Source organism: Mesoplodon mirus (genome assembly GCF_964341445.2).
Source record: "Mesoplodon mirus genome assembly, chromosome: 10".
NCBI lineage: Eukaryota > Metazoa > Chordata > Mammalia > Artiodactyla > Ziphiidae > Mesoplodon > Mesoplodon mirus.
In genome coordinates this window covers 18,165,667-18,181,996 of record NC_138986.1, presented here as the reverse complement: position 1 = coordinate 18,181,996, position 16,330 = coordinate 18,165,667, and the positions used below count along the sequence as shown (strand labels likewise).

At 34.3% G+C, this 16,330-nt stretch overlaps 1 protein-coding gene across 3 annotated transcripts in view; it reads left to right on the top strand.

Moving 5' to 3' along the window:
* The window catches only part of STXBP5 (syntaxin binding protein 5), a 164,216-nt gene that overhangs the window by 117,464 nt on the left and 30,422 nt on the right, over nucleotides 1-16,330 (top strand). For all 3 annotated transcript variants that reach the window (XM_082633244.1, XM_082633243.1, XM_082633242.1), the window contains one exon: nucleotides 11,061-11,111. In XM_082633244.1, the coding sequence (XP_082489370.1) occupies nucleotides 11,061-11,111 (51 nt within the window). The remainder of the gene's footprint in view (nucleotides 1-11,060; nucleotides 11,112-16,330) is intronic.

Genomic DNA, 16,330 nt, shown 5'->3' with positions numbered 1-16,330 from the left:
TTTTAGTCATAAAAATTTGAATTTTGTCTGAAGATTTTTACAAGCCTGAGAAACACCATTTTACTAAAAGAGAATACATTTAATCTTTGATGTAAATCCAAAAATTTTATTACACTGTTAACATATTACTTATTTCCCCTGAAACTCCCACCATATATTCATTGAATTGTATTAAATTAGATGAATTTCTAGGCAACTGGAATAGATTTACATCTTTTCAACTGATAAAGTTTAATATGTGGTAAATTTCTAAAATTCTTAGAAGTAGCATCCATATTGTTTGCATGTTGTAAATTGAACCCTGTTTAGTCATATTAACATTGGCAGAATTTTAGCACCTCTGGTCATTTTTTGAATAATGTGGTTTATTCTTGGGCAAAGGGCTCTTCATTTATGGAGTATCAATTATTTATCTCTTTGTATTTGTGGTACCTTAGTGAATCATTTGGTAACATTTAAATCACTTTCATTATCTACGAGCACTACTGCATAATTCTTTTTCAACCAATTTCCTTTTTAATATATACTATCTTAATAGTACTTTAGAGGTTCTTTTACTGTCATGTAATGTAAAAAGTTAGAAGGGACTTTTCTACCTATAATTTATCAAAGAACTTGTAGAATTTAATTACCTAGGAATTTTACCTTGCATGAAAGTTACTTTGTACATAATTAAATTTTTCAAATAATTTATCTGTTTGATTTTCAATCCTGGGGTTATGTTTGCTTTGTTAAATGTTTTGACTCACTTTCCTTTTTTTTCTGTGTTATGAATAGAATATGTAACATAGAATATCTGAGCTTGATTATTTGAAAGACTTTAATAAATTTCTTAGGATTGAGAACATTATTGGAAGGATAGTTCTTTGGTAACATAAAAAAGAAAGCAAGAATGTTATCAGAAAGTTTTTTTGTCATGCCACTTTCTGTAGTTATATTTTTTGGGAAACATTAACTTTATTCAACTTTGCAAATTTATGTTAGCTATACAGTTATAAATAATTATTTTTCATCTCCAGAAACCACTGTTATATCTCCTATTTTATATATAATTTTAATTGTTTTCAGTTGGAATCTTTCAGGATTTTTTTGAAGTATAATTGACTTACAATATTATAATAGGTTCAGGTGTACAACATAGTGATTCAGTATTTTTATACATTACCTACCATACAAAGTTATAGTATTTGTGACTGTATTCCCTGTGCTATACATTACATCCCTGTGACTGACTTACTTTATTACTGGTAGTTTTTTAATTCCAACATATATCCCAAGGTATATAGAAGGCAAGCTTACTTCTCAATTTTTTCTTCATTCAGATGGAGACTATGCCATTTTAGATTGTAAAGTTTTTTCAGTTAAAAAAACAAAACAAAACAAAAACACAGTTTATCTCCCTACATTAGTGTCTGGTTTCATAATAAGACTTAGCATAAAATATGCTACTGAAAAACATATAAAATGTCAATGAAACATTGGGAAAAAATTCATAACATCTCCTAAAGACTTCTCTTTTTTTCTATCAGTACTTAACTCTTAATAGTATCAAATGTGCTACGACTCCTTGAGCGTTCTGACCTCACTATGTTCCCTATCATCCAATCCCATACTTGCTCTAAAGGATCCTGAACCTCATAAAATTATCACCTTGTTCTTCCTCAATCTACAGACATTTATTGCTTTAGCTTAGGCAGTTATGCTGTGGCCTAATAAGGGAAGGCTTAAGAATTAAGCCTCGAACCTCCAAGATCGTCACTGGTGAAAGAACGACCTTATGTGGAAGGCTGACAGAATGTATTGGCTCTGAAGTTTTGTCCCTAAGTTTCAATTACACTTTGAAAGTAACTGCTGCTTGTGTCATATCGGAGAGGACGGGGCCAGGGGGTGTACAGGAGGTCATTCTCACTTTAACAATCTGACCCAACCGTGGAAAAATCAACTGTTTTTTGCTGCCTGACAGTACAGCTGAAATAGCTGAAACGGTAACAATTTTTTTTTAAATATACTTAACAATTACAATTTTCCTAGCACACTGTAGCAACCATTTATAAATATTTTTTTGTTATTTAATCCACTCAGTAACCTCAGTTAGCTACTTACTGTTATTTCCCTGTTTCACGGATGAGGACACTAAGAGTTAAAGAGTATGTAGAGTATCTGTTGGTTACACAGCTAGCAAATGTCGGAGCCATGATTTATAGTGAGCTTGTCCAACTCCACTGTTTGTCCTCTTCAACAATATCCTGTATTACCTCTTAAGAAGATTTACTGAAGGCTGTAAGGATTCAAACACAAATCTGTTGTGATCTGAAACTAGATAATCTGGCTCTGACCCTGTTCTATCTACATGGTAACCTGGAAAAACGGTGGCTTGTGTTAAATTCTGTCCAAGCACTAGGTTATGGGGGCCATCATGTACCCATCACGCAAATATAATATACAGTGCCTGGAAGTCTACCTTCCTCAAAGAGCAGACTCAAGTGAAAGTAACTAGAGTGGGCAGTAGGGTTCCCGAACCCATCTACCCAAAGCCTGGCTTCATTGTTTGTTTCCTGACCGACAGCTAGCTCAGGTAAACGATACTGACAATGACTTCATTGTTCGTGCATAAGAATAGCAGCCTAAAAAGACATAACTTTAGCCTTGTGAATTTAACAGTAAAAATATAGCATAGTATAATGCAACTGCAGCATCCCTATGCATGTAATACACATATAGTGATTTGTTTTGCCTGTTCATACCTTATGAATAATTTTTGTTGGTAAAATCTTAATGGCCAACATTTCCAAAATCAATAACTTTCCTGTAGTTAGTTAGCAATTTCTGTAAATCATTTCGAAAATAAGACTGCTTATCAATTTTTTATTTGTTCATTATTTATATTTTATAAATATATATACTTTATATATATATGTTATAAATATGTTTCAGAAATATATAAAGCTTTTCATTATTCTAAGTTTATATAAAAATAGTCCTAAAATATGTATCTTTGTTAAAGTATTAAACAAATTTTTCATGATATACTTATGAATAAAATATGGTCCAGATGTTAGCATTGTTTGGTAGATCTTGAAATTACACAATTAAACTTCTCTAAAGATCATCCTATTTCATTATGAGTCTATTTCAGTCTGAAAGTAGATTTCTAGCTGGATTCTATAGTCTACAACCCTGCCCATGCCCCATTTTATTACTAATTTTCATATAGAAGGAATGATTATCAAATTGATTACATGAAACTGTGAGGGGGAAATAATACTGGAGATGAAAGAATAAAGATTCAAAAGTATAGTGACTTAATTAGTGCTGTGCCAAAACAAACAGAATAATTGGGGTGTAGTTACTTTACAGTGCTGTGCTAGCTTCTGCTGCACAGCGAAGTGAATCAGCCATACGTATATATGTATCCCCTCTTTTCTGGATTTCCTTCCCATTTAGGTCATCAGAGAGCGTTAAGTAGAGTTCCCTGTGCTATACAGCAGGTTCTCATTAGTTATCTGTTTTATACATAGTAGTGTATATATGTCAATCCCAATCTCCCAATTCATCCCACCCCAGTAGCTCTATTTAATGAACACCTCCTAAGTTCTAGATATTATACTAGATATTTGTCATATGATATTCATTAATATAGGAAAGATAATACCTCCAGGGCCCTTTTCATGTCTCAAATTTCTGAATTAACAGTTAGTTGGGGAATAATTAATTTTCTTTCTTAGCAAAAACTGAAGTAATTTTTGAAGTCTACTTAAATGAAGATAATGTCCAAGTGCTGTTTTCATGAGTTCTCCTATACATGAGTCCCAGTGATTCCTTTTTTATATTAAAGCATTCTAACAGACTTAAATCTGTTCTGAACCATTATATGCTAAATCACTAACTTATTAAATCCTACAGTTTTAAAGCAGCTCAAGCCCCTTTATTTTTCAAGAAAAGAATTTGAGCCTATCCAAAAAGAAACGAAATTGAGCTATTTGTAATGAGGTGGATAGACCTAGAGTCTGTCATACAGAGTGAAGTAAGTCAAAAAGAGAAAGACAAATACCATATGCTAACACATATATATGGAATTTAAGGGGAAAAAATGTCATGAAGAACCTAGGGGTAAGACAGGAATAAAGACACAGACCTACTAGAGAATGGACTTGAGGATATGGGGAGGGGGAAGGGTAAGCTGTGACAAAGTGAGAGAGTGGCATGGACATATATACACTACCAACCGTAAGGTAGATAGCTAGTGGGAAGCAGCCGCATAGCACAGGGAGATGAGCTCCGTGCTTTGTGACCTCCTGGAGGGGTGGGATAGGGAGGGTGGGAGGGAGGGAGAATCAAGAGGGAAGAGATATGGGAACATATGTATATGTATAACTGATTCACTTTGTTATAATGCAGAAACTAACACACCATTGTAAAGCAATTATACTCCAATAAAGATGTAAAAAAAAAAAAAAAGAAAAGCAAAGTAATATCCCATGATCATGACTTAGTCAAGATCCGAATCCCGGTCTGTTGACTATACACTGTAGCATGTCCCTGCTCTTATAGTGTATGGTCTCTTCTTGTGCTGTCTTCCCAATTCTTTTATATTTACAACTCGAAAAATAAGTTCTCAGAGGTTTATTTGGAGTTCGCCATATGAATTTGAAAAGGTATGTATGAAATTAAGTAGAATTTTACGTTTTAAAATTATTCTAATTCATTATAAAACAAATTAGTTCTGATATTTCTAGTTTATATTCCCCAATATTCAACCCAAAATGTGGCTGCTACATCTATAGAAGTTCATCTTTACATTTAATCCACAATGTGGCTACTGAAAGAACAGAAGTTCATCTTGAAAGAGAAGATGAGTCAAGTGTGCAGTAATACCATTTTTACAGGTAACTTTAATATTTTCCACTTCGAAAAAAGCGTATTACTTACTCTTAATTGTCAAGAATGAAATTTCACAGACAGGTACTTTAAAACCATTATACAAGTAGGAATTCCTCTAAATGAATTCTTTTTTCTTTTTCAGGATGACTGAAATCTGAAGAGTATGGCATATTGTGTACTCAAACTCTAATTCTATTTCTTAGTGTATTTTCTGTCAAATTTCATAATAAAATCTGCTCAGCAAAGTCTGTTTGTGTTTTATTACCAGTACTTACTGTATATGCGTCTCTCTATAGAATCTAGAAGGATATGCAGTGATCTTTCTAGAAATAACTTGCTGTTTGCTTCCTAACATAAAGAAAATTAGTCCAAATTAAAGTTACGTTACTGAAATAGTTTTTCGTCAACTATCGTTTGAACAGAACTATTGATGTGGCAATTTATTTTCTGTCATTACTTATTGTATTTATTTGCTAGAGTTGCCGTAGGAAAATACTGCAAACTGGGTCACTTGAGCAATAGAAATTTACTTTCTCTAGAATAGTTCTAGAGGCTAGAAGTCCAAGATCAAGGCATTGACAGGTTTTTATTTTTCCTTCTGAGGCCTCTCTCCTTGGTTTACAGATGGTTGCCTTCTTTCTGTGTCCTCACATAGTCTGTTCTTCTAGGCACGTGCACCCCTAGTGTGTCTGTGTATCCAGATTTCTTCTTCTTACATGTACCAATCAGATTGGATGAGCACCCACACTTAGTGGCCTCATTTCAACTTAATCGCCTCTTTAAAGGTCCTATCTCCAAATAGGTCGTATTCTGAGTTAGTAAGGGTTAGGGCTTCAACATATGAATTCGGGGGGAATAATTCAGCATGCAGCACTTATTATGTTAAGCTTATGTAATACCTTCTATAGGAAATGCTTTGAGATGTTTTTAATTATGGTGATATCCTAGACGTTAAGTTTTATGAGTTTGTGGAAAGTACATAGAGACAGGAAAAATAATGAAGACAAAAGCTCTAGGAGTTCAAGAATTAAGAGAACTTGTAATAGCCAGATCTTTACCAGACAGGTATTAGTATCTCTTTAAAGTTTCTCCTTCATCTTAGGTAATGGATAAGTGTTTTGTATTTCTAAAAGTTGTCCTTTTGATTAATAAGCCTATATTTAATTTGTCCTCTTTTTTCTCTCTATTTCATTTCGTGAAGAAATTCAGCTTCTTTTTAAAAATTCCAATAACAGTTTTTGTTTATTTATATTTTCATTCATTTCCATGTTTATTGAACATACACATTAAGTGCTAGACACATGCATAGGTGCAGTAATTTGCGAAATAAATTCTGTTCCCAAATTCATAGAATTTATATTCTAGGATGGGAGGTAGAAACTGACATTATTCGTTCAAATGACTATTAAAATAGTGTGTGATAGGAGAGTTTCTACTTCTTGGTCCCACTTTCCCCCTTGGATTGCTTGCTCTATCCTACAAGCTGATTTTTAGTCTTTTTTTTTTTATTCTGATTGCTTTTATTTAATATGCATACGTTTCGACATTATCCATGAAAAGAGTTGCATTGGATCTCTGCAGGTGAGAAAAGTGATATTGTCACTTTATTCTAACTATTGAACTGCTCTCGATGTAAACAAAGATCCATTTGCTTTTTTGGCATCTTCTTCATACTGTCATAATAAGAAGTCACTTTACCTTTTACTGTTGGTACATTGTTTAATATAAAAGTCATAGTTCTGTTTTCCTTTAAAAAACCTTCCTTAGAAAAATAAGATGTGCAACACAGTGGGTAGAAAAGCCAAAGGAAAATTTCAAAGCATCTGTTTAATTTCAGAGAAGCAGTAAGAAACTCTATAATTGAGAAACTTTGCTTTGAAAAGAACTAAAAAGCATCAACCGTGACGAAACTGTCATCTATGGTATAATGGCCCAAGCAATCCCCTTGCCTTAAGATTTGCTTCTCTTGAACATCATGCATCTTTCCTTGATGTTGAAACTACCATTGCAGACATGATTGTTGTGATTAAGTGTAACTTCATTATTTTTACAATCAAACGCAGCTCTTTACTGCTTATTCAGCCAGCCAGCTTGATCTTCTCATTCAGGTTTATAAGAAGAGAGAGCAAAGACTCAGGTTAACAGCCTCCCGAGATCCATCTCTGACTCCAGTTTTCTTCAGACCGAAGAAACTTCTTTACTGTCATTCCCATTGTTTCTGCTGTGGACAAAGGCATAGAAAAAGAGGGCTATTTTAGTTTCTAGTGACAGAGGATTTCAAAGCAAGGAAGATACTGGGTACCAGGGCAAGAGTTGAAGAATACATAGATAAAGAAGAGAAAAACAGGCAATTTGCCTTCCAAGAACTCATTCAGATCATATGTTTTCAGTTTGAAAACCTCAGTGGAAGCTGAGTAACTTCAAAGCACGAGCAGAAGTTTCTTTTTCAGTGTGATGAAATCAGGTGACAAGGTAATTGTGTTGGGAAGTGCTTCTGAGACTCCTGAGGAGTAAAAATATGAGCTTCAGAAAATGCTGGATAAAGTCTGCAACTGCTTCCTCACACAATTACAACCAGAGTACAGTTTATAAGCCAGGAGGACTAACTAGAGGTTCTCCAGAAGTGGATCTGCCTCTCCTGGACCTGCCACCAAGGAGGCTGATTAAACAGACCTGAAAACAAGGATATTCCTCTGAAGTAGTCACAAAAACTGAAAGATAGAAACATTTAGCCTAACTTTCAACTTTAGACCTTGGGTTTGGAACTTAGCGTCTCACAGAAGACAACAGTAAAACTAGTCAAACTACATGAGGCTCTTATTTCCAGGCATTGAGCAGTCCAGGACTGTCATCCTCAAGAGAAAGAAAAAACATGAGGTGAAACACAGTTCTCTGCCAGAGAATACTTTTCCTGTTGCAGTGCAGAGTGATTAGAACCTAAGTGGAGTTGCAGTCTCATTAAGCTAAGGAGGAAGAAATTGCAGTTCTGGGCTTCTAAAGTGACTGGAATTTGTGAGGGAGGGCACTAGAGAAGAAGGAACTGCTTCAAGGGGTATTCCTAGAAGTCCCTGTGGAGAATCAATGCAGGTCCTTGCCTTAGAGCTGGGCCACATACAAGCTGGTCAAGACTTCAGTAGGCCTACTTAACAACCACCTGCTGTGAGGCTGAGAGCTGGCCAGTGATATCAGAGGTCATGCGATGCTGGGAGTAGACGTAGTGAGACCTTGCTGAGCACCTCATTCATTCTGTTTATATCCCAGCAAGGCCACTCTTGAAGAGTAAGGATCAGTTCTTAGCATAAGAGCCATACCCTAGAACAAAGTTCTAACTGAAATAGACCCACCCTAACAAAGAATAAAACCAAGCTTGTTATCCACCAGTAATTTAACTGCATGGCAGAACAAAACTCAACACCAGTTAAGGTTGATGGTATAATCCAGGCTTCTTTCAACATATTATCTACTATTTAGTCAAAACATATGTCCACATTCAATCAAAAGTTCCTAGACAAGTGAAATAAAAATTCAAAATCATGAGAAAATATTACCCATAATTAAGAATTTAAAAAATCAGTAGAAACAGACTATAAGATGACCTAGATGTTGAAATTAGCAGCCAAGAGTTTTAAAGCAGCTGCTATAATATTATATGTTCAGGTACTGAAATGGGAACATGGTCATAGTGAGTGAACAGATGGAGAATATCAGCAGAGAAAATTTTATAACAAAGTGAAATACTAGTACTGAAAAGTTCAGTACCTGAAACTATGTGATCAGTTCATCAGATGGGTTTAGTATCACTAGATGGAGACTACAGAAGAAAGGGCTATGGAACCTGAAGGCATAAATATAAATTACACAGGAAATGCCAAGGAATTAAATCTTTTCCCCCCTCCACCGCTTCCTCATAAAAATATCTTATAAATTACTCAGGTTTATTTCACTTCTTATGTTTAGATATAGAACTTAGTTTTTGAAATGAACTTAAAAAGAGGTTGAGCTTATAGTTATGCATGCCATTCTATATTTATATCCTAAAAGTTTTTCTCCGTTTTCTTGTTTTAGTTAATTGGAACATTACCATAGAATTAGAATAAAGAAATATTGGGTTGTTTACAAGTATATTAATAGCTCATCTGTGTAACATTTTACAGTTTATGAAAAAGTCATTTTGTTTATTAATAAATAATAACTAGTGTTTATCAAGTCCACACTGTGTGTAAGGTATTATGCCTAATGTTTTGCTTATGTCATTTTATATAATCTTCACAACTATGAAATTGTCATTAATATCTATTCCCATTTTATAGATGAGGAAATTTAAGGTTTAGAGAGGCAAAGTGATTGGCCTAAGGTCACACACCTAGTAGTTGGTTGAATTAGATATAGACTCATTTGGTCTGATTCCAAATCCAGTCCTAACCACCATACTTTACACTTCCACATTGTACAAACTAGATGTTGAAGCTTCTTCAAGAAATGTTTGCTGTGGACTTATTGTATCTACGTACTGGGTTTGATGAATTAGTCTTGTTCCCTATCCTGAAGTTGCTTTTAGTCTAGGGACCTTGATGCTCTCTGTGTTCCACATAACAGCAGCATCAGCATCTCCTGGGAGCCTGTTAGAAGTGCAAGAATCTGATATCACAGAATACCCAGGTGACTGGTGTGCACATTCAAGATTTATAAGCACTTGATTAAGTTTCAGAATAACTTAATCAAATCAGAGTAGCAGGATCTAGAGAGGCATCCACATCATCTGATTCTGAAAGAGTATCTTTAGACTGTACCTGACTGATTTTTCTCCTTCAGATATTGTATAGATATTATTTATCAGTCTATGTACATTGTACCTTTGATATTTGGTGAAAACCTCTGAATTCTTTCAAAAGTTTAATATTGCATTTTAAAAAACATTTTGAGAGGGGTATAGTATCTTCTAGGTTTAAGAGAATTGGATATTAAATACAAGAGCAGCTATTTATATGAGATCAACCATAGATTTGGCTATTTTCGTTTTCTATTACTTTTTATCTTTTAACTGAGATTGATTAAGTCTTTGTGAAAATGGGATAAGACTGATTCATATATTTGACCTATTGTTATTTTTTAAAGGATGCTAATTAGATTAATGAAGCTTAGAAATAAATACTTGATTTCCCCCATCCCTTCCCAGTTTGCCTAATGCCTCTTTCCTAACACTGGATTTGTCATTTTTTTAGATGTGGAAGTTATGTACTATGACTGGATTTCTCTTTGTTTACATGGCGCCCTTATGGACTAGCAGGGTCTGTTCTTTAAATATCTCCTAACAGTCCAAAATTTAACCCAGTATACACATTCATGTATTAACAAACAAATGCTTTTTCAAAATTTCACATAGGAAGCACTATTCTGTTATGCATGCACTGCCACTAACATAATAGATGTAGTTAAACACCTCCTAACTTTAAATCACTTCCTAGATTTAGGCAATGACTGATTTTCAGGATGGAAAGTGAATTTCAGTAGGTTTTTACATAGGCTTTTGTATTATTCTAATCCAAAATAGAAATATCTGTAGTTTATATTTTTGTAAATACTCTAATTTTAGACTGAGCATGACTTTGGTTTTTTGTTTTTCACTAAAACGTAAATTGAGTTGACATATATGAAGAAATGGATGAGCCAAATATTTTTGTGAAGCAATCAAATACTTCAATTTGACTGTAGATATAGGATGTCCTATATTCAAGAGATTAACTTAAAAAAGAATGAGCCTGAGAGCTGTGAAGACAAGGAGCTGGAAAGGTTTTATTGTATCACATACCCAAATTCAGTCTTATGCCTCTATTGTCCTTATCTGCAACACCTTCTTTCTGAGCAATGATTTTGCTTCCTTAGAAAAGCCTAACCCTTTTTTTTGAGCCTAAGAAATAATTAACAGTTAGAATTTAAAAGGCCTCCTTGAAGTGAGAGCTTCAAGCACTCAAAGATGTTACAATCAAGTAAGTACAAACTTTTTAAAAAGTTGAAAATAAGATTTACTTTCCACCCATAACATTATTAATCATATCTTAAATATCTTAGCATCTAGACCTAGTAAGAAAAATATTCACTCCTGTCTTGAAGAGCAGTTGGTATGAATAAACATGAATCAGATATTCTTCAGAACTTTAAAAATGCATTTTATTTTTCAGCAAAAATGTCAAGGAAGTTAAGCTTGCCTACTGACCTAAAGCCTGACTTAGGTAAGTAAAAGAAATAAATGAAAATACATAGTAGTTAAACTCTCTTTAATGGGGAGGCAAGGAAATCAGGAGATTTAAAATGACCATAGACTAGATTTTCATTGAAAATCAAGTTTAAAATGACTAAGTGTTTAAGGATTAATAGCCTTCAGGATGCTCTCTGTGAATTGTAAAGGATAATTATAATATAAATTTAAGCAAATCAAAATAATATATTTCCTCAGCCCTCTCATACTTTATCTAAACAAAATTTAGTGTAAGATCAAGATATGTGTGATTTTAGATTAATTTCTATTAACCGCCTGAAAACTTATTTTCAACTTTATTATTTATAAACTTATTTTATGAGAATTTAATATTTTCAAAATAAATGACTAGTTTTCTGTATTACAGTGAATCTCATATCAAGAATCATTATTACTTTTTGACGATAATAAGGTGGAAAATATATCTTTTTCTGTAGCACTCTCTATGCAACCTATCCTTAGGAAAGCAGAGTGAATATATTCACACATTCCTTCTGCTTTACATCCAGCTCCAAAACAGCTAGCTCCCTGATATCCCAGGATAGGGACAAATGACATTTCAATAAAGACAAAAATAAGATTCCATGTAGTAAATATAAAGCAGGATTTCCATTTTAATTTTAGAATTTCTATTGCCTTTAAGTGGATAAGAAGTATGACTGCATACGGATGATTTCACCCATGTTTGTCTTAGAAACAACTAGATTTTCTCCTTTTTATTTGCTCACCCACCTCATCTTCTCACTGTTAATTCTCTAGATTCCTTGACTATCTTCTTATGCATAATACAGACTTAGGTACTGGTCCATTTCACCTTACTGATTTTAGCATTTCCAAATCATAGTCTTATCTCAGTTATACTGATAGCATGTTATTATGAGTGAGTAGGCATAATATCTCCCACTGTTATCAGTGAAAGTTTCCATTCCTGAACATAGGAAAAACAGTTTAGTAGAACCCTGTAATACCCCTGCTGTTAAGAGAGCCAGAAATAAATTCTAGAATGTTGGATAACGTATGTTTTGAGAAGAGCATAGTTCCCTTCACTATAAAAATGAAAGATGCCATTTGAACCCACGTGTATCTGAGGCTACCCTTAGGCATTTTTTCCCCCAAAAAAGAGGATCCAGAGTTTTCTTCAGACTCTCGAAGATGCCCATGATTTCAGTAACACTGAATACTACCACTAAAAATGGTTTTGTGTCTTTTAGTACCTAAAAATCTGATGAGAAAACACATGTAGAAGTACTTTTTAAATTAGTAAAAATAGGATGTCAGTTACTTTTTAAAAGAATATTCACACTTATGAATTATTTAAGTAATTTAATCAAAGTGTGTGCTGTGTGCTTTTATAGATCATCTTTATTCAGTTTATCTTTTACTTGTGTGCCCGTGTATCTCAATGCCCTAAGCTAATTATAACCTTGATTAATATATATGTTGAAACAATACCCATGTTGCCTCAATAATTTCCCCTTAAGTCATTGTGCTACTGAACTATTTTTTGATAGAGATTCTTAGCTGGTAATTCTTTTACATTGGCCAGAGAGTCAACGGGGAAAAACAACTATTATCCATAGGCTCAAACTGCCAAATGTTGCTAAAGTAGCTGAGCTGTTGGATTTTCCTGCAGCTGTGGAAGCTTCTGTGAATAGAACTCACTTTTGTTTATAGGGGAATTATGCAACATTGTACTTTCACCATAGCTTCACCCTAGATTCCATGGCCCACAACTCAGGAATCATGGGCGATATTGTTAGACTGCTGATGTCACTTTTCAAGTGTCAAGAACAGGAGGCAAAATATCAAACTGTTATGTATCTTTATGTGAGTAAGTATTTTGTGCTAATTTTTACCCTGACCAAATTTACCTCTTGGCATTATGTTTTGATTGGGGGATATAAAATTTTGTTGCATAAGGCTCTATGTGACAGGAGAGTGTGATGTACACAGGTGGAATGTTCTAGGCATCCAGAGAATAACAGGAAAGCAATGATTTTATGACATGGTTGTATCACTAGAGCTGGATGAAGGCACTAATGACAATTTTTTTCTGAGTTTAGATTGGCCAGAAAGACCACGTGTTCCAGTTTTGTTTTTTTTTTATCTAAACACTGAACTTTAATGCTCAATAATAATTAGAACACTCCACTCGTATGATATTGGCGATATGACTGACCCCATGTTTATCTGGAGTTGCCTAACAGATGTTTTAGACTTGAACATGGGCACAAATCCAAACTCTTCCATTAACTAGCTTTCTCAGTCATTTAACCTGTCTGAGCCTCTACTTTATTATTTGTTAAATTATGGTGATAATACTTTTCAGGGTTATTATATAGATTCAATAAAATGATAAATGTAAAGTTTATGATGGTATGAAGCACATGGTAGGCCCTACTTAGTGGTAGCTATTTCATTTCTGCTCTTATTAGTAGAATGAAAATGAAAATTTCTATTCCATTTGTTAAGCTTGCCCAATTTCTAAAATTTAAGCCACAAAGACCCACAACATCTAACTTAAGAGCAGTCAGTTGTAGCTACAATTCTTGAACTGCTGAAGATTCTAACTTGTTTTCAGACAGTTCTACACAGATAAAATAAGCAACCTAATTCTCTAAGTTCAGAGTTGATTCTGATTCAGTTCATTTTCCCATATTGATCTAGCCATAGGAGTTTCTCTGTAATCTAATTTTTATAGAGAAGTCATAAAATAAAAACACAGTTTCAGGGCTTCCCTGGTGGCGCAGTGGTTGAGAGTCCGCCTGCCAATGCAGGGGACACGGGTTCGTGCCCCGGTCTAGGAAGATCCCACATGCCGTGGAGCTGCTGGGCCCGTGAGCCATGGCCGCTGAGCCTGCGCGTCCGGAGCCTGTGCTCCGCAACGGGAGAGGCCACAACAGTGAGAGGCCCGCGCACCGCAAAAAAAAAAAAAAACAAAAAAAAACCACAGTTGCAGTTTATGAATTTTATATAGTTAAATTAGTCTATTAAATTAAAATAATGTTTACTTGGCCTGTGAATTAACATTTGAAGTATAGATTGTCGTGAATCACCTATTGTAATATTAATAGATAACAGTAAAGGTTTTCATACAGCTTAATTTAAATTGAAATTTATAATATTAAATTTTCTGGTATCATTGATTTTCATTTTTATCACTAGGTCACAACTGATAATATAGGTGAATATGTCTGTTCATCTTGTTATGTGTATGTCTTATCAAAGTAACAAATATTTTTATCATTGGAAAATAAATTTTAAATTTCTGTTTTTTTACTAAAATAACTTTGGGAACATAAAGAGTTAACATTTGGAATCAATATCATATTACAAACTCATCCAGTAATGAGCTATTGCTTATAGAAATTTGTTTTATTTACATTAAGTAGTTCTTTCCTACTGTGTCATAATCTGTAACAGGAAGCACAATCTCAGGCAAAAGAAAAGCATTTTTAGAAACTATAGTTAGAAATAACCCATGCTGTTGTCATAACTAGTGGCTTTATTGTTTTCAGAGGCTAACTGTAATCAAAATTATGTTGTATATAATTATTGTTTGGGAGAATTTTTTTTTAATCTATGAATCTAAATTTGATTACAAGAAGCTTTTGGGGGGTATAAGTAGGATTCAATTATGCCTTTTTTATTCAGTAAAATACAACTTAGAAGACTTGAACGTGTTTTTCATTTTTCACAACATTATGAAGTCATTTCTTTCACAATAGCATTGGAAACATGTGATTTGAGGAATGACTTATTAGATGTGAACAGCAGAAGCTACTGGAAATTTTAATATATCCCAGTGGTGTAGCAGAAACACATTGCTTTAGATACTTCGAACTGTAGGTCTGTCTTCAGCAAGTATATGTTGAATACCTTCACATGCAAGGCACTATGCCAAATTCTGCAGGGCATCAAAAGGAGAGAGCCCTTGTTCTCAAGAAATTTACAGTCACATTAGAACAAGGCCTAAGACAAGTCAGAAATAACTACAGAACAAATGTACTGTTCATGCCAGGGGGGAGATAAAAAGCTATCTAGATTCAAAAGAGAAAAACTGTGTATGGTTTTAGGAATCAGGATAAACTTCATGAGGATGACAGTACTTGAGATGGAGAATAAACACCATCTAGATAGGTAGAGAAAAGGCAAGGGCACGAATCAGAAAGAAAATTACAAGCAAAAAAGTAGGTAAGCTCCAGGTATGTTTGGAGAACATTGAATGGCTCGGTTTATTTCCCACAGTGAACTGAAGCAGAGCAGCACTCTGGCAGGTAGGGCCGGGAGGGTAGGTTGAGATATCTTGTGGAGTCTTAAAAGCCTACTCTGAGTAAGAGTATAAGAGGAACTGTTGTGGATTTTTAAGATAGAGGTGATAGAATTAAAATTGTACCTCGTAAAATTTAGTTGAGTTGTGATAGAACAGTGACAGAGTGAAGGTGGGGAGATCTCTTGGGAATTGTAGTCTAGGTGAATGGTGATAAAGGCCTGGACATAGGGTGATGGAAGTTGATTAGTAGTGGAAAGAAGGAAACAGAAACATTAGAATAGCGTAGGACTTGGCATCCCATCAGAGACGTGTAGGTAAAGTGAAAGGGAAGAACCGAAATTGGGACTCATTTCAAGTATTGTTTCCCTAGGAGAACAGGGGTGTCATTAATACAAGTAGTGCCATTAGAAGAATTTAGAGCCTTGGGTAAATTATGTATTTTGATTTTGCCTCGTGAGACATAATAGGAAAAAAATTTTATAAGCCTTTGGAAATGCATTCCAAGAGAAAAGAGGCCAGGGCTTGAAACAGACTTGAGATTGGCCACAGAGAAGGTAGCTGAAGACAAGAGAGGGTTTATTAGTATAATTTACAAGTATCCCTGTCATTACAGACAGAGCCGGGTAAAGGGAATATACCTGGCATCAAATTAAGTATGAGCCAGATACCAGTTGTACAGTTTAATGAAAAATGCCTTAGATGAGCGTTGGTTACAATTAAAATCGCATTTTTTAAAAAAAGCTAAATTTTTATGGATTAAGGCTTTCATATGGACAGATTTGAAGGAAGAAAGTCCATCATACAATAAATTTGAAGGTAGAATCAGAGTACTTATAAAAGCATTTTTTTTAACGTAGAAAATTGAAAATACCCACTTTCCTGATTCTACCTAATCATGAATTATATTACCAAAGAAAGAA